This window comes from Myotis daubentonii, chromosome 2 (assembly GCF_963259705.1).
Source record: "Myotis daubentonii chromosome 2, mMyoDau2.1, whole genome shotgun sequence".
Classification (NCBI taxonomy): Eukaryota; Metazoa; Chordata; class Mammalia; order Chiroptera; family Vespertilionidae; genus Myotis; species Myotis daubentonii.
This window is the reverse complement of record NC_081841.1, coordinates 7,019,939-7,038,199: the sequence shown is the minus strand read 5'-3', so window position 1 is coordinate 7,038,199 and position 18,261 is coordinate 7,019,939. Positions and strand designations below refer to the sequence as shown.

At 45.9% G+C, this 18,261-nt stretch overlaps 2 protein-coding genes across 2 annotated transcripts in view; both read right to left on the bottom strand.

Moving 5' to 3' along the window:
• DMC1 (DNA meiotic recombinase 1) overlaps positions 1-882 on the bottom strand; it is a 36,692-nt gene extending 35,810 nt beyond the window's left edge. Inside the window, exon 1 of the mRNA XM_059681546.1 lies at positions 796-882. Coding sequence (XP_059537529.1) covers positions 796-846 — 51 coding nt within the window. The 5' untranslated portion in view covers positions 847-882. The remainder of the gene's footprint in view (positions 1-795) is intronic.
• Positions 883-6,856: 5,974 nt separating this feature from the next.
• The window catches only part of FAM227A (family with sequence similarity 227 member A), a 58,906-nt gene continuing 47,501 nt past the window's right edge, over positions 6,857-18,261 (bottom strand). The window contains exon 12 of the mRNA XM_059680872.1: positions 6,857-6,977. Coding sequence (XP_059536855.1) covers positions 6,857-6,977 — 121 coding nt within the window. The remainder of the gene's footprint in view (positions 6,978-18,261) is intronic.

The window sequence follows — 18,261 nt, the reverse complement described above, 5'->3', positions numbered from 1 at the left end:
GCAAACAGAAAAAAAATGAAGTTTTGATTATTCATATTACATTGTTTAGCACCTTTTAAAGAGTTAATTCAATATTATGGTCACTCCAAATTCCTAAAATTCCACTTCTCCAGACAGAGATACGATCAATAATATTTTTACAAGCACTTTGTTACATACTTAGAAGAGCTAACATCCAAAGAGGTAGAAAAATCTAACAGTTTTGTCATGGTCTAAGACAGTGATGGCGAACCTATGACATGCGTGCCAGAGGTGACACGCGAACTCATTTTTTTGATCTTTCTTTGTTAAATGGCATTTAAATATATAAAATAAATATCAAAAATATAAATCTTTTACTATGGTTGCAAATATCAAAAATTTCTATATGTGACACGGCACCAGAGTTAAGTTAGGGTTTTTCAAAAGGCTGACACGCCGAGCTCAAAAGGTTTGCCCTCACCGGCCTAAGACCTTCACCCACAGGAATGGAACAACATTTAACCTATTTTAAAAAATGTTTTCTCAACCTTCTTCCCCCCCAGACCTTGCACTCCTTCCTCTGCTATGTGTTACCGGTATACACAGGAACCAGTGTGGCCATACCAGTGGTTGAGTTATTGCAATTATCCCATGCCAGTTGCTAAGTAGCTAATCTTAGCACCTCTTGCTAAACAAGTTGCTACATATTTGTAATATTGCCTCTCTCTAGAACTAGGTTTTATTTCTATTCAGTTTCTAAATATCGTTGCTAACAGAGGGAACTTCATTTTTGTGGCCTGACTGTCTGCATATCTTTCAATATTCTTGCCATACCTCATCATCTTGGAATCCTGGTTCCTCCAGCACAACTTGATCCTCCTTCATATTGAAAGGAGAGCAGCAGAAAAAAACACCACCACCCAATTCTGGGAAAATAAGAAATATGATTTAAGAAGTAGTCATAGATTGTACAGTACAAAAATCCCTTGCCCAGAGGCCTCCTTGATTTTATTTCAAAGTCCAGAAGGATAATTAGAGAAACATTTAGTTTGGAATGGCTTGGCCAGCCGATAATCTTTCTGCTGAGCATGTGGCATTATCTCCTTCGTGCGGATGTATGTGGGGTGGGGATTTGAGTTTCTTCTCTCTCTCCTCAAAAGTGGTCATTTATTTTTATATCTTTTGATTTCCTATAGCACAGCTAATTATGACTGTTTGCCATCTTTTTTGTTATCTTGAAATGTTATCTAGAATTGCATACTGCTATTTAACCTTTCATGTTTAGGTTAATAACACTCTAAGAACTTTGACCTTGTGTCGTTCTTCCTGTATCCTCCCTGGCTCCTAGAACTTAGTCTACCCTCAATAGAGAGATTTTATTTTCCTCATAAAAATATGAATACCTTTCTGCTAGTTAATTATGAATGGGCTCTCTTGTAACATGTATCTTTTTGCTTCATAGAAGATTAGGTGTATTTTGCATTTACTAATTTTATGAAGATTTAAAATTACAGTGGCTACTCTCTCTCTATGTATATAAAAGACTAATAATATGCAATGTGTCCCCTTGGGAGTTGGATGGGTTCGAGCACTTGCTATGACGTGCGCTGACCACCAGGGGGCGGCGCAGACGGAAGGCCCTCCCCCCCCCCAATCGGCCCTGATGGCTGGCCAGGCCCAGGGACCCTACCCACGCACACATTTTGTGCACAGGGCCTGTGGGCTATAATAATAAAAGCATAATATGCTAATTAGACCAGGCAGCCTAACGACCTTCCCGAGGACCTTCCGGACAAAGCCAGAGTGTGCAGGCCGAGCATATGATAACATTAGGGCCAAGAAACAGAATCCAACAGCCATTTAACACTGAAGCTGTTGTTTTAAGACCTCAGGAATCTACAAGCCATGGCTGTATTTATTAGAATAAAATGTGGTCCAAGTAACTCCTTTTTGGGGGTCTATTCCGTCTCCTCACTTAACACTAAGTCGGGGCTTGGGGCCTAGCCGAGGGGAACAAACCGCCGGGAGAGGTGTGGCTGCTGCCACCTACACACCGAGGCAGCGAGGAAACGAGGCCGTGCACTGGGGTCTCCTGGGTGCTGTGCCTCAGTTAATCATACACATTATTCCCCAAAGTTCCTCAGACTGCCCTCCGGGACGAAAACAAAAATCACCCGTTTCTTCTCCCCCTGAAAAAACGAAAAGGTTGTTCTCTCTCCCTCTCAGTGGCAAGTGAGGGACTGAACCGCGGGAGGGCTCCCGGGCCCTCAGCCTCAGGCGCCCAGGCGGAGGGCGGGGAGCGCGGGGTGCAGGGAGCGCGGGCCGGCACCCTCAGCCGCGGCCTGGCCGGCTTGGCGGCATTTTCCTGACCGATTCCCTCAGGAGGAGGCTGAGGGTCTGCAGGACGCAGGCCCGACCGGATTTAACATCGGATGCTGGAAATCCCTCCCGGGGTGAGGGCCCTGCCACCGCCACCGAGCCTTAAGCACGAAGGAACCCAGGCGCCTTCCCTCAGATTCCTCACACGCGTCCTTTTTTGCTGCAAACCCCGCCCGTACCCACAGCCTTCGAGGTTCTTGAAGTGAATCCCTTCCGCCCGCGCGGGCTTTTCAGTCCTCAGGGATTCTGCCTTGGAACCCGAACCCGGAGACGGGCGCCTCGCGCGTCGCCGGCCAGGAGGTTGGGTTCCAACCGGTGGCAACTGGCACGCGGAGGACCCAGGGGGCGGGGCTGGGCGCGAGGGGCGGGACTTCTCGGGGGGCGGGGCTGGGCGCGAGGGGCGGGGCTGGGCGGGGGGCGGGGCTGCGCGCGAGGGGCGGGACTGCGCGCGAGAGGCGGGGCTTCTCAGGGGGGGCTGCGCGCGAGAGGCGGGGCTTCTAGGGGGCGGGGCTGCGCGCGAGGGGCGGGGCTGCGCGCGAGGGGCGGGGCTTCTCGGGGGGCGGGGCCGCCCCCGGGGCACTGAGGAGACCGGTTGAAATCTGCAGGTACAAGTACTGAGGCGGGCGCGGGGGGAAGGCAGGCATCTGTGAGGAAGAAGGCCCTAAGGTGGGGGCGCCCCCGGATGAAGAGACCCCTGGGGAGGGGACGTGAGTGGCAGAGCTCAAGGCGGAGGAGCGGTGCTGCGGCAGTGGCTGACTTTTCCTGCTCAGGACTGCGGTTAGGAGGACCAATACGGGGCTCTTTTCCTCCTGCTCAAGGCTTTTCTTTTCACTCCCAGTTCATTCCTGGCATTGGTAACTGGCTTCACTATAACCTCAGGGTTTCCTAACGTCTCTTTCTTCTCTATGACTCTCTCGCCACTTGCCACTCTAGCTTGCGAGTGAGTCACCCAAAGCCCATTCAGGATGCAGAGTAAGTTTTCTTCGCCTTAACTTGAAAATTAATTAATTAAAGGATAGAGCAATCTTTTCTTTTTCTTAAATATATTTGTATTAATTTCAGAGAGGAAGAGAGAGGGAGAGAGAGATAGAAACATCAATGATGAGAGAGAATCATTGATCGTCTGCCTCCTGGACGCTCCCCACTGGGGATCCAGCCCACTACCTGGGCATGTGCCCTTGACCGGAATCGAACCTGGGACCCTTCAGTCCTCAGGTCGAAGCTCTATCCACTGAGCAAAACCGGCCAGGGCACAATCTTTTCTTGTTAGACACTTAGAGTGTCAGTTGTCAGTACATACACTTTCCAGGGAGAACAAGGAACTTGAAAATCAGCCTCCAACCCCGGGCAGCTGCTCTCGGATGCCCTCTCCTGGAGGTGGGTGGAGCTGTAGTCCCCTCCGTTATTAGCTTGTCCTGCTGCCACGGGATGGCACTCAGACGGGTCACCGGGTCATCGTTTTCTGCAAAGCAGGCTTTCTAGGAAGTCATCATATTCTCTCTCGCACTCTCTGTGCGGAAGCCACGGATTGCATGTGCACATTCTATCCGTTCTTTCTCAAAAGCATGGCCCCGACATGGAGTCTCGGAGGCTGCTGAGCACTTTGGACCGCCGCCGGGACTGGATGATATGCTGGCGACGCGAAGACCTGCCACAACGTTAACTTGAAATGTTAAATACACAACAGAAGCCAAACACAGTCTGGTCCAGCTTTTAAATAGAAATGTTAAGCCAGCTTTCATGTCAGCAGAGCTGTCTCTTAAATGCTGACTATTGAGGAGAGTCATGAAACATTTGAGAGAGCATCTGTTGAGGTGGAGGCTGTGATGTGTCTTGGCTGAATATCTGTGCAAACAGTTTTTGGGTTCAAGACCCAGTACAGGGCGACCCTTTTTCTTCGGTGTCTGGACCATTTTGCTGGAATAAATAGCAACAAATCCCCACAACAGCAGTTGTCATTTTGTAGGGCATGGCTCCCCTCCCCCAGGTTGATTGTCTAAAGAGCTAACAAATGGCTCTCCAAAACCTGTTGTTTTCCAGAAACATCGCCTGTCCTTCATGCCGAATGGAAATTCATGCTCATTGTTGGGATGAATTGGATAGTGACAATAGGCGTTCACTTTGAGGACTCACCTAAAATAATTATAGCGATTTCTGCGCAACTTGTTACATGGAGACATCAACTGTACAGAAGAGCTGCAAAGAGCACAGCAAGAGGATTTAGGGAAATAGAACATATGTAGTTTGGTGTAGTGACAGCTGGGAGAGAGAAATGCTCATAATATTTGAAGGTTGTGTGCAGTACACTTAAAGAAACTGAAAGGAGCCTGTAATTCATGAAGTGAGGATGAAAATCTTGTTTGAATATGATATTGATGGTTATATAAAACTTTTAAATGTTTTTTTTAAAATATATTTTATTGATTTTCTACAGAGAGGAAGGGAGAGGAATAGAGAGTTAGAAACATCGATGAGAGAGAAACATCCATCAGCTGCCTCCTGCACAACCCCCACTGGGGATGTGCCCGCAACCAAGGTACATGCCCTTGACCGGAATCGAACCTGGGACCTTTCAGTCCGCAGGCCGACGCTCTATCCACTGAGCCAAACCAGTTAGGGCTTAAATGGGTTTTTAAAACGTGTTATTTACTTTTTAAAAATATTTTTATTGATTTCAGAGAGGAAGGGAGAGGAGAGTGATAGAAACATCAATGATGAGAGTGAATCATGATGGCTGCCTCCTGCACACACCCTACTGGGGGTTGAGCCCACAATCCTGGGCATGTGCCCTTGACTGGAATCAAACCCAGGACCCTTCAGTCCACAGGCCGACACTCTATCCACTGAGCCAAACCAGGTAGGGCAAAACCCTGTGGTAATTAAAATTCATTCTGATGCCATTCAAATCAGAAAAAAAGATGTCTTCCATATCAGATAAAAATTCTGAATATGGTGGTGACATTTCAAATCAGTGGGGAAGTGATGAATCCAACGAATGTTGTTGGAACAACTAGGTAGTCATCTGGAAGAAAAATAAATTTGGAACCATACTTCACACCTTGTACCAGAATAGATTCCAGATGGAGCAAGAAATTAAATCTGAACAATAAAATAATGAAGTGCTAGATATAGAGCAGGGCAATCCAGAACTTTTTTTTATCAATTAGTAATTGTATCATTTAGTTTTCACAGTTTCTCAAATCCTTCAGCGAGGCAACAAATTCTCCATAAAATTAAAAAAATTTGTGTCATTTTTTATGATATTCTAAGAAAAACAACAACAGGCAGTGGGATTACAGTTAAGATCTGAATTTTAAACCATTACACCTTATTGCCCCTCTGTGGACAACCACCTTATAATCAAATAGATGCATATGATTCCTCAAACTGATGCCTATAGATATATAATCTTAGAGTTTAAAGAGCTCAAATTTGAGAAATCCTCTAGTAGAGAACTAAAGAATGAAGGGTCATCCTGAAAAAAAGAATTTCACTGGGTACATCTCCCCTTAAACATATTTAATTCATTCAAAAGATTGTCAGATGCTGTACTAGGAATTGGGTGCTAGGAATTCAACAAACAAGATACAAACCCTAATTGGGGCCACAGAGGAGTGTACAGGCAAATACAGTAGTGTGTATATATATATATATATATATATATATATATATATACACACATACAAATATATCAGTCATTTGGGGCTTTCTCATTTATTTAGGTTTATTTCCAAGTTTGAAAAACTCCAAAGTTGGCACATAGCTACCTAAACAGGCATGCGCATGACAGTTTATATAAGCACCGTTTATTAAACACGTGACCCAGCTCTCTGCTGGAAATGGAGATGGAGACAGATCTGTTCTTAAGAAGCCACGAGTCTCATAGGGAAGATAGATACAGAAACAGATAATCACATGCAGGGCAAGATAAGACCGGAATTGAACCCGGGACCCTTCAGGCTGTAGGCTGATGCTCTTTCCACTGAGCCAAACCAGCTAGGGCTGAGACTGGGTCTTTATTCATCTGTTTCCACAGGGACAAATGCAGGCATGGCACCGAATAGACACCTACTGAATCTTTGCTCAACCTCTCCAAGCCCCAGTGTCCTCCTAGGAGAAATGGAGGTAACAGTACCATCTCGGGGGGCGGGGGGTGGCGGAGGGGTGGACAGGGCACAGGAGGAGTGACAGAGATAATATTTAAAAACACTTTAACAGAGCACTCAGCACATAATAGGTGCTCAATAAAATGATGTCTCCTATGATTACTATGTTACATAATAATAATATATATTCCATGGTGTCATTAATAAACAAGTGAATGAAAAAATTAGTAAGTAAATGCATGCATGCATGAATGCATGAATGAATGAATGAATGAAGGTTAATTAACTTCACTTTACATCTTGACTTTGGCCCAGGGTAGGAGTGAACTTTAATATTCTTTTTCCCACGGACTGGGAATGACTAGGTGTGCTGAAGTATTATTTTTTGTTTGTCTTGTTTCTGTTTTAGATTAAGCCCATGTGCAGGCTTCATCCCGAAAGTTCTCCCAGTTCTTGGACAAGGATTCCTCCAGATTGGCCAGAAGGTGAGGGGCTGTCTTTTTCTGCATTGCTTTCGACTTGCTCATCTCTCTGTGGATGAACCATAAAGACACAAATGGAAACAGATTAAAAGCCAGTGTGATCTAGAGAATGAAGAAGGGAATCCCCAGGATGACATAAACAGCTAGAAACCAACCGCCCAGAGGGAAGCAGGTCAGAAGGTGAGGCTGATTGACGGTGCAAGCATGTCAAACTCGCGGCGGTGGGCCGCATGCCTTGTTTAAGTTTGACGTGCTTGAATTGTAAAGTGCCTGAATGTACTGGGAGGAGATTTATGCAACTGAGTGGAATTTGGAGATAAATTATGGTAAGTACATAAGAAAAAAAAGGGGGGGGGGGAGAAAACAGGCAGATTAACAAAGAGAGAGACTTGGTTCCAGTGATAGCAAATCGTTTTGCAAGAAAAGAAAAATAACCATAGTACACTCAGTGGCTCATGGCAATGGTATTGATGGTATAATAAAGCTGATTAATGAGCCCACAACTGAAACACATTGGGAGGGTGGGAGATGGGAAGTGTGTGCGTATGAGAGAGAGCCCTGTCCTCACCTTTCCTAATGAGAACTCGATAAAGCCTAACACCGAAAAATCAAGGAGCAGAGCAGCATGGAATTTAGACGTAAAAAGGAAATCAAATACTAAACTAATCTGTTAAGAAAGTGAAAGTATTGTTTGTGGGGAATGGGAAGGGGTCCAGGGGAGTGCAATTTTTTGGAACAAGCTTTGTAGAACTATTAATTGGCTAATATAATAAGCACTTACGTTTACTCTGCATCAGGCACTATTCTGTTTTAAAAACTTTAACCAATTTAATCCTCCTAACAACTTTATGCTGTACATACCGTTATCATCACCATTTTACAAATTTGCTGAATCCCTACTATGTGCTGCCACATGAAGCGCAGGATATTCAATGCTGAATGAGACAAAGTGTCTGAACTTGGGAGACTTACAGTACAGAGAGGAAGACAGACACAGACTACAAAACAGGCAGTGATGCCTGAGCTGGGCTTTAAGGGTCAAGTAAGAATTAGCCAGTTAACGACAGTGTCTATACCATGTTCAGGGAAGAGGAAAGAGCAATGAATACTTGTTAAAATGAACTGAAGTGGTTGGTCTCCTCTCCCATTGTAAAAGGAATGTTAAAAATAATAGTATTTATAAGCTACTACTGACCTGAAGATTTCATAGTCCAACCATCCAGCTATAAGTCAGTATCAGTGGTTGTTTCTTTAAAAAACAAAACAAAAAAAAAACAACTCATAAAACTTTCTTCATAGTAAGTTTATCTCTTAAGCTTTTTCTTAAGAATAGGCCAGCCCTGGCAGGGTGGCTCAGTTGGTTGAAGAGTCTTTGATCCCTGGCAACTGATTGATGTTTCTCTCCCTCTCCCTTCCTCTCTCTCTAAAATCAATAAGCATATCCTCAGGTGAGGACTAATAAGAAAAGAAGAAAGGAAGAGAGGAGGGGGAGCGGGAGGGAGCCTGAGGAAGTCACTAAGCCTCTCCACGCCTCAGTTGTAAAATGAAAATAATGACATCCCGTATCTCGCAGGAAAGCTGTGAGAATTGAATAATACATGGATCGCGCTTAGGGCAGAATAAGGGCCTGGCCAGGCACTGAGTAAGTTTTAGCTATGGAAACTCTGTTGTGTGCCACTGCTCAAGGTGATAACAACTAATGAATAAGAAAAAGTTATAATTAAGTAAAACATTAGTTGTGATTTTGTTGTTGTTGTTAATTCTCACCTGAAAACATTTTTTGCATTGATTTTCAGAGAGAGTAGAAGGGAGGGGGAGAGTCAAAGAGAGAGAAACATGGATGTGAGACACACACATCAACTGGTTGCCTCCGGCATGTGCTGGGGATTGAGCCTGTAGCCGAGGTACCTGCCCTTGACTGGAGTTAAACCCACGACCCTTCAGTCCAAGGGCTGCCACTCTAACCACTGAGCCAGATGGCCAGGGCTCACTGTGATTTCTTAACACATTAGGTGATATTTTAATTTAAGATACCAAACTTTGCAGATATACTAAAAATTCAGATGTTATGCTAGTGGTTGGCAAACTCATTAGTCAACAGAGCCAAATATCAACAGTACAATGATTGAAATTTCTTTTGAGAGCCAAATTTTTTAAACTTAAACTATATAGGTAGGTACATTGTTATTAACTTAATTAGGGTCCTCCTAAGGCTTAGAAAGAGCCACACTCAAGGGGCCAAAGAGCCACAAGTGGCTTGCGAGCCGCAGTTTGCCGACCACGGTGCTAGTCAGTTGTCCTTTATTGGGTGCCAGAATTGAAAATGATAAGATTTTTATGGACTTCTGCAAAGAGCACTATGACTTCTGGCTGTCTTGTCCCTGACAGATGGGTGAATGAGGGCGGTGAGAACTCAGGAAAACGCCCTGAATGGGTCAGCACCTGCTCCTTTACTCTTATTCCATCTGTGCGTGCAGCCTGCCTCTTGCTCAGCCCTGGAGCAGTAACTCGGTGCTTTCTTCAAAATGGGTCTGCTCTGATCGCCCAACCCAGAATGTTCCAACGCCGTTCCTTGCACTGCTTTGGGCTCAGTGAGTTTTCATGTTATAAAAAGCCTGAGAGCTTAGAGGAGAAGCATTTGACCTTGACCTTCGGGGGGGGGGGGGGTGTTGTCAGGGAAAGCTTCCTGGAGGAGGAGATGTCCTCTGCACTGACTCTGAAGCAGCAGCAGGGCCGGCTGGGGAAGGAGGGCCGAGTGGGCGGGGAAGGGCATTTCCTGCAGAGGAAGAGGCTTGGGCCAAGCAAGGCCTGGAGGCAGGAGGAGCTGGGCCTCTTAGGGCAGCTGCAGGGGCTCAATCTGGCTGGAGAGGTCGGGGGTGGAGAAAGAGGAGAGGAGTAGGGGCACCTCATGGCGGTCTGGTGTCTAAGCGTTTGGACTTTACTCCTCGGTTCCTTAGGGGATGAGGAGAAACTAGGTTTTAAGCAAAAGAGTAGCCTGATGAGACACGGGTATTTGAGAGACCCGCACCCCCCCCCACCTCCCCCCACCTCCCCACCCAGGAGCCTGTGCCTCCACTCAAGTGGACCCCAGCTGCCTCCTTTGAAAACCAGGAACAATGACATCTACCTCCAGGGACTTTTCTGAGACCTTAATGGGACACTGATGGAACGTGCTCAGCACAGGGGAGGCCACTTGTCCTCAATGTCTCTCGGTATTTGCAACAGGAGGAGCTGGTCTGCTCTTCCTCAGGCCCCTAGAGGGCTGGGCCACTGATCCTCAGTGACTTCTGGTAGCGGTGTCTAGGAGGATGTTTTTGGACCCGGCTGTTCCCTGTCTGAACGTGACTTTTGGAGCGTGGGGGCGCTTCCCTGTGGGTAAAACTTGTGCATTTTCTGGAGTTTCGCCATTTCCGTTCCCAGCGGTGAGTGAGCAGGGAATGGTCTGCCCCCAGGGGTGAGCTGGCCCAGGGCTCTCCATCAGGATGCCCCAAGGCTTTGGAGTAAGAAATGTAGCAGTTTTAGAGAAAAATAATATAATGACTATTCGTATTGGCAGTTTCTATGCCAGGCTCTTCATATGGGTTAGTTCTTTTATACATAACCAGCCACACTCTTTAAGCCCAAGGAAACAGGCCAAGAGAACTTTGTAACTTGACCTAAAGTCACAGAGAGGGCGCAGCAAAGATTCAAAACCCCAGATCTCTTTAGAGTTAAAGCTCCTTCTACTGCTTCATCTTTTCCTGTGGGGGACACCTTTATCTTATTGATATTTACTTGTGGGGGCTGGTCCCGAGTGGTTATCTCTACCACAGATAGGTCCACAGCAGAGCCATTATAAAGGAGAAGATATTGGAAATTCTAGTTATGTATTATTATCGCATCATCTTTAATTTCTATTTTCTCTATGTTTTATAGTATATATACTATATTAGTATAGAAGTATATATTTATATCTAATATATAACATACTATATAGATAGATAGATAGATAGATAGATAGATAGATAGATAGATAAATAGGGTGTCCCCAAAAGCGTGTACACACTTTAACAACTGATAACTCACTTAATTTTCACTCCTTTCCCGGTTAAACTGATTTGAAATAATGGGCGAAGCCAGACTAAGCTTTGAACAAAGAAAATTTATCTACTAGACTTTTTTATAGAGATACATAAAAGATAAAGTTTATGGTACAAAACAGGCAACAAGTTGAAGAATTGAGGGTGCACAAATACTGAAAAAAATGATTCTTACGATTCCATTGCTTCATGTTATTTATAAGCAGTGCCTGGACCAGAAAGGTCATCAGTTTAAAAACATGTGATGACAAAAAAAATTATTTATTTCTATAGATTCTTTTAAATTTTGAAAATGAACTCTATGCTAATAAACACTGACTTTATAATCATTCAGAGTATGGATACATTTTGAAGGGACACCTATATATATACTAGAGGCCCGGCGCATGAAAATTCATGCACTGGAGTGGGGGGTCCCTCAGCCCGGCCTACCCCCTCTTACAGTCCGGGAGCCCTCAGGGGCGTGAGGTGACCCAGCGATCAGGGGAAGGCAACGCCCCCATCACACCTCTGCTGCTGCCACTGCCAGCAGCGCAAACCTTGGCTGGCCCTGGTTACCTGAGCCTCGGGCAGCCCTGGGCGACTGGGGGGCTGAGGGGACTGGGGGACTCCAGAAGCAGGTGTGCGGAGTGGCTGGGCCCACCTGGGGGCAGGCCTGGCCTTGCCACGTGCCTGCCACCCCGGCGGCCCTGAGGGGACTGGGTGCCACTATCTTGTGGCTGTGGGCACCACCATCTTTGAGGGTGGGGGCAGTCAATTAGCATATTCCTTCCTTATTGGCCGTGGGCGCCGCCATCTTTGCGATGGCATGAGGGTCAATTAGCATATTTCCTCTATTAGATAGGATAGTTTCTAAATAATTAATGTATTATTAGGGGCTGAATTCTCATAAATATTTTACTGAGAGAGACAAGATCAAGAAAGCTTGTGGACTACTAGTCAAGAGGTATAGCTAGGGTTCCACACAGAGGTAAATCTTTATGGGAGACTTTGCAAGTCCCCCCAAATACATATATCCTCCCTTTGTGAAGACCACCATCTGCCATCAGGACTTTTATTATTATTTTCTTTGTTAATCCTCACCCGAGGATATTTTTTCATTGGTTTTTTGGGAGAGTGGAAGGGAAGGGGAGAAACAGAGAGAGAAACATCAATGTGAGAGAGACACATGTGGTTGCCTCCTGCACACGCCCCAACCAGAGCCAGGGTATGTGCTCTTGACCAGAATCGAACCCGAGACCCTTCAGTCTGAGGGCCAATGCTCTATCCACTGAGCCAAACCAGCGAGGGCACATCAAGACTTTTAAAGTCCAACTATGGCCATGCGGTTTCCCTGTTTAATAACTTTCTGTGACTCTCCACGACTTAGGACATCAAGCGCTTCATGGAAATCCCTTCATGATTTGTCCAGGGATCATCTCCAGGCTCACCTCTCCTGAAGCCGCTCACGGACCTCCATGACCTCCTGCCTCAGAGCCTTTGCCTCCACTGCTCCACCCACTGAGCACACCAGCCCTTTCTCATCCCCTGCCTTCTGCCTGGCAGGTGCCTACTCAGGTCAAGCACACTTCTTTACAGTGTTTCTGCGTGGCTCCAGGCTGCTGCCATCTTTGTCCCCTCTCTGGAACAGCGCCTCTGGAACTTACTTGCTGATACATCCACCTTCTTTCTAACAGATGTGAGCCCCTGAAAATAGGGACTGTGTCTTAGTTGCTGTTATTTACCCAGTGTTCCCTGTAGGGACGTGGTGAAGTCTCTACAAACCTGGGCCTGCTGCTGCAGGAACACAGTGGATGACCGCCACTCTTCCTGGCTGCTATAAAGGTTCACATGGGGCCATGTTCCTCATCTGTTCAGCTTACCGCGTGGCACAGAGTAACCAGTTAATAAATGGCAGTCATTATCCTATATAATAAAGAGGTAATATGCGAATTGGTCCTAACGGTGTCTGAGTCACAACCAGTCAATGGGTTGCACACGCACAGGAGCTAGGGGGCAGGATGGGGACTTCCGCCCCCAGTGGAGGCACGCCCAGGCCTGCCCAGTGCTAATGTTATGCCCAGCGCTGAGGTGAAGCTGCTTGCCTGCATCTTTGGCCAGGGTTGTGATGCTGCCTGCCTGTGTCCTGGCCTGGGACGTGGCACTACCTGCGTGTGTCCCCGCCCAGCACTGATGTGACGCTGCGGGGGGTCGGGCTTGACAGGTGTGTGGCCAGCCAGGTCTGGGTCTTGCCCTGTGGGGGTGGGGCCAGCTAGGTCTGGGTCTCAAGTGATTTTGAGGCCTGCACAGGTGTGAGGGGACTTGACTCTCTAATTAATTCCCTTTTAATGTGCACGAATTTCATGCATCGGGCCACTACTTATATTATAATTTAATATTATTAGTTATAATTATTAGTTATAATATAAAAAAATGGGTAAAAGACTAAATGCATCAATAAATGTAGTCACCCAAGTAAAAAACTCCTCACTCCTGTTTTTCACTCAGCCTACAAAAAATTATAATGAACTCTCTTCTCTCTCCTGGGAATCATTATTGTTATTTTTCAGTCTTTGGCCACAATTTTTGTTTTCTTCTCCTGTTGCTGTTCTACCTACCTGAAATCAGAATCATCATAGGAGCTTTCATCATGACTTGAAAGTGGCAAGGAAGAGTCATACAACTTATGTCTCTCTTCCTCCTCTTTTTCCCTCCTGTGGGAAAACAAAAAAGACATCAACACAAATCAGCTTAAAAATTCAGTGTGATTTCTTCAAAGTTGTCACCGGAACCTTGATAGGTGTTGAAAGAAAAAGTTTACAAATCAATCAATAACGTTGGCAATAGCAAACATCTAAAGCAGAGTGTGGAACACACTGCGATGACTCCCTCATTCATTTTTTAAAATATGTTTTTATTGATTTTTTAGAGAGAGGAAGGGAGAGGGGGAGAGAGAGAGAAAAATCAATAAGAGACACATCTATAGGCTCCCTCCTGCACGCCCCCAGCAGGGGATCAAGCCCGCAACCTGGGCATGTGCCCAGACTGGGAATAAACTGGTGACCTCTCCGTGCATAGGATGATGCTCAACCAGCTGAGGCTCACTGGCTAGGGCTCCCGCATTCATTTTCTAAGCACTGACTGAGGACCTGTTGGGTGCCAGGCACCAGACTAGGCCCTGGGAAAACAAGGTCAGCTAGGACAAGATTCCCAACCTCGAGAACAAGTCTTTAATCTAGGAGTTAAACAAACTCTGACTAGAGCAGGCTCTGCTCTGTGGAGTGTGATCAGGAAAGCACAGGGTACATACTGGGTACCCTGAGTAGGCAAGTCAAGGAGACTTCCTGAAGGTGACCCCTGAGCGGGGTTTCAAGGGGTTAGCTTGGTTAGAAGTAGTTGAAGGCTAGTCAAGTTTGAGGGAACAACAATCATATTGGTGAATTCGACTGAGCTGGCTTTTTATACTTCTGAAAATCTAAAATAAATATCGAAAAGACTGCTAATGAGCCACCATTGATCCTATAAGATTCCATGGCTCAAACAGGTGGGTCTCAGGCTAAACTGCTATTATCAAAACATTGTGGCCTTTTTCTGGTTTGAAGGAAAATTTAAATTAGAAGGTTTAAGACTGCAAGGTTTCCTTGGTTAAATTTCTCAACTCACTAAGATCTGATTACTTCATTTCTAAAGTAAAGAATATAACACCATCTATCTGTGGTAGATACGGTTAGTTACCAACCCATCATCCACTCTCCCCTTTTTCTTTAGCAATGGAGTCAGTTTTTAAAAAATATGTATATTTTTATTGATTTCAGAGAGGAAGGGAGAAATAGAAACATTAATAATAAGAGAGAATCACTGATCAGCAACCTTCTGCACGCCCCCTACTGGGGATTGATTCCGCAACCCCAGGCATGTGCCCCTGACCGGAATTGAACCAGGACCCTTCAGTCTTCAGGCCTATGCTCTATCCACTGAGTAGCCAAACTGGCTAGGGCTGGAGTCAGTTTTTATTTAAGATGTCAATGAGCCCATTTAAAATAAAATAAAATAAAATAAAAACACCTATATTTTCCAGCCTCCTTTGAAACTAATGTGACTAATATCTGGCCCTTGAAATAAAGTGGTAATGTAATATGGTACTTCCAGGGAGATTGTGAAAAAGGGGGGAGGTAATTGGGATTGACTACAAATGGGCATAAGAATCTTTCTGGAGTGATAAAAAAAGTTCTAAAACTAGATTGTAGTAATTGTTGCAAAACTATATACATTTACTTAAAAAATACTGTACCCTTAAAATGAGCAGATTTTATATTAAATTATACCTCAACAAAATTATAAAATAGTAATCCTATATAATAAAAGCCTAATATGCTAAGTGTCCGGTCGACTGGTTGGTTGTTCAACCAATCAAAGCATAATATGCTAATGATATGCTAAGGCCACTCAACTGCTTGCTATCATGTGCACTGACCACCAGGGGGCAGATGCTCTGACCGGTAGGTTAGCTTGCTGCTGGGGTCTGGTCAATCGGGACTGAGCGAGGTGGGCTGGACATGCTTGAAGCCCTCCCACAGTCCCTCCCCGGCTGGCCAACTTCCCGCATCCCTTCCCGGACCCGATCTTGCATTGGTGGGGTCCCTTGACCTGGCCTGCACCCTCTCGCAATTTGGGACCCCTCAGGAGATGTTGGAGAGCCAGTTTCGGACCAATACCGCAGGCCAGGCCGAGGGACCCCATTGGTGCACGAATTTGTGCACTGGGCCTCTAGTAATTATCTACACTAATACAAGACAAAGATGCTAATTGACCATACCTTCACTATGCCCCAAGCCATGCCCACCAGCCAATCAGAGTTACTATATGCAAATTAACCCAACCAAGATGGTGGCTGGCAGCCATGGAGCTGGAGCAAGCAGGAGGCTTGGTTGCCTGGGCGATGGAGGAAGCCAAGCTTCTCGCCTGCCCTGAGCCAGCTGTGGCCTCCGCTCATGGCAACAAAGTTTCAATTATAGAAGACAAATAAATCCCAGATACCTGCTTCCAGCCAGCCTCCACTGGGAGCTTGGGTGGCTGGAGGCCGTGACCAGCCTGCAAACAGCCATCAGCCCCTCACCCAGGATGGCCACACCCTCATGGGGTGAGGGTCCCCGCTGGGGGACTTGGCCAGCCTGCAAACAGCCATCAGCCCCTCACCCAGGCTGGCCAGGCACCCCAGCAGGACCCCCTACCCTGAAGGGGCTGTGGCCAGCCTGCACACAGCCCTCAGTCCCTCACCCAGGATGGCCAGGCACCCCACGGGGGACCCCCACTCTGAAGGGGCTGTGGCCAGCCTGCAAACAGCCATCAGCCCTTCACCCAGGCTGACCAGGCACTCCTATATAATAAAAAGGTAATATGCAAATTGACCCTAACAGCAGAACAACTGGAAATGACTGGTCACTATGACACACACTGACCACCAGGTGGCAGATGCTCAATGCAGGAGCTGCCCCCTGGTGGTCAGTGCACTCCCACAGGGGGAGCTCTGCTCAGCCACAAGCCAGGCTAACGGCTGCCAGTACAGCAGTGGTGGTGGGAGCCTCTCCCGCCTCCTCAGCAGCGCTAAGGATGTCCGACTGCAGCTTAGGCCTGCTCCCCACTGGCAAGTGGACATCCCCTGAGGGCTCCTGTGCTGCCAGAGGGATGTTCGACTGCCAACTTAGGCCCAATCCTCTGGGGAGTGGGCCTAAGCCAGCAGGTAGTCATCCCCCGAGGGGTCCCAGACTGTGAGAGGGCACAGGCCGGGCTGAGGGACCCCCCCGAGTGCACAAATTTTTGTGCACCGGGCCTCTAGTATAATTATAAAAGAGCATTCAGAATAGGTTGTTTTTTGCAAGCTGAATTTTTAAAAATGTTTTATTGATATTTTTAGAGAGAGAGGAAGGGAGAGGGATAGATACATAGAAACACTGATGAGAAAAAAAAACATCAATTGGCTGCCTCCTGCACTGCCCCCCCATTGGGGATTGAGCCTGCAACCCAGGCATGTGCCCTGCCCAGGTATCAAACTGGTGAACTCTTGGTTCATGGGTTGATGCTCAATCACTGAGCCACACCAGCTGGGACTCAAAGTGCTTCTTTTTTTAAAAAAACAACAACATATTTTTATTGATTTCAGAGAAAAAGGGAGAGAGAGCAAGAGATAGAAACATCAATGATAAGAAAGAATCATTGATCGGTTGCCTCCTGCATGCCCCACACTGGGCCCGCAATCTGGGCATGTGCCCTGACCGGGAATTGAACTATGACCTCCTGGTTCATAGGTCGATGCTCAACCACTAAGCCACTCCGGTTGGGCTCAAAATGCTTTTTAAAATGATATTTTCTTAAAAAGGAAGATGTTGTAGTCATGTAGCATGTTCTAGCAATGAGGTATATGTGGAAATGTCTGGGACTTCTGGAAATGTTTCTTAAAAGAGAATAGGGTTAAGCCCTGGCTGGGTAGCTCAGTTGGTCATAATATCATCTCCATACACCAAGATTGCAGGTTCGATCCCTGGTCAGGGCACATACAAGAATCAACCAGTGAATACATAAATAAGTGAAACAACCAATCGATGTTTCTCTCTCTCTCTCTCTCTCTCTCTCTCTCTCTCTCTCTCTCAAATCAATAATCATAATAAAAAAAGAGAACGCAGTTAAAAGTAAATTGATGGAGAAAAATATACCACGTTAATACTAATCAAAAGAAAGCAGAAGTACAATGGTATAATTCACAGACCTAAAACGAACGTTCCAAAAATTCATCTGGAATAAAATAAGACCCCTAATAGCTGCTGTGATCCTGAGAAAGAAGAACAAAGTAGGTGGGATCTCAATACCAGATATCATGCTGTATTACAAAGCCACTTTTCTCAAAACTGCTTGGTACTGGCATAAGAACAGACATGTAGATCAATGGAATAGAATAGAGAGCCCAGAAATCGACCTGAACCAATATGCTCAATTAATATTTGACAAAGAAGGCAAGAACATACAATGGAATCAAGACAGTCTCTTCAATAAATGGTGTTGGGAAAATTGGACAGATACATGCAGAAAAATGAAACTAGACCACCAACTTATACCATACACAAAAATAAACTCAAAATGGATAAAGGACTTAAATGTAAGACGGGAAACCATAAAAATACTAGAGGAATCCAAAGGCAACAAAATCTCAGACATATGCCAAAGCAATTTCTTCACCGATACAGCTCCTAGGGCCTTGGAAACTAAAGAGAAAATAAACAA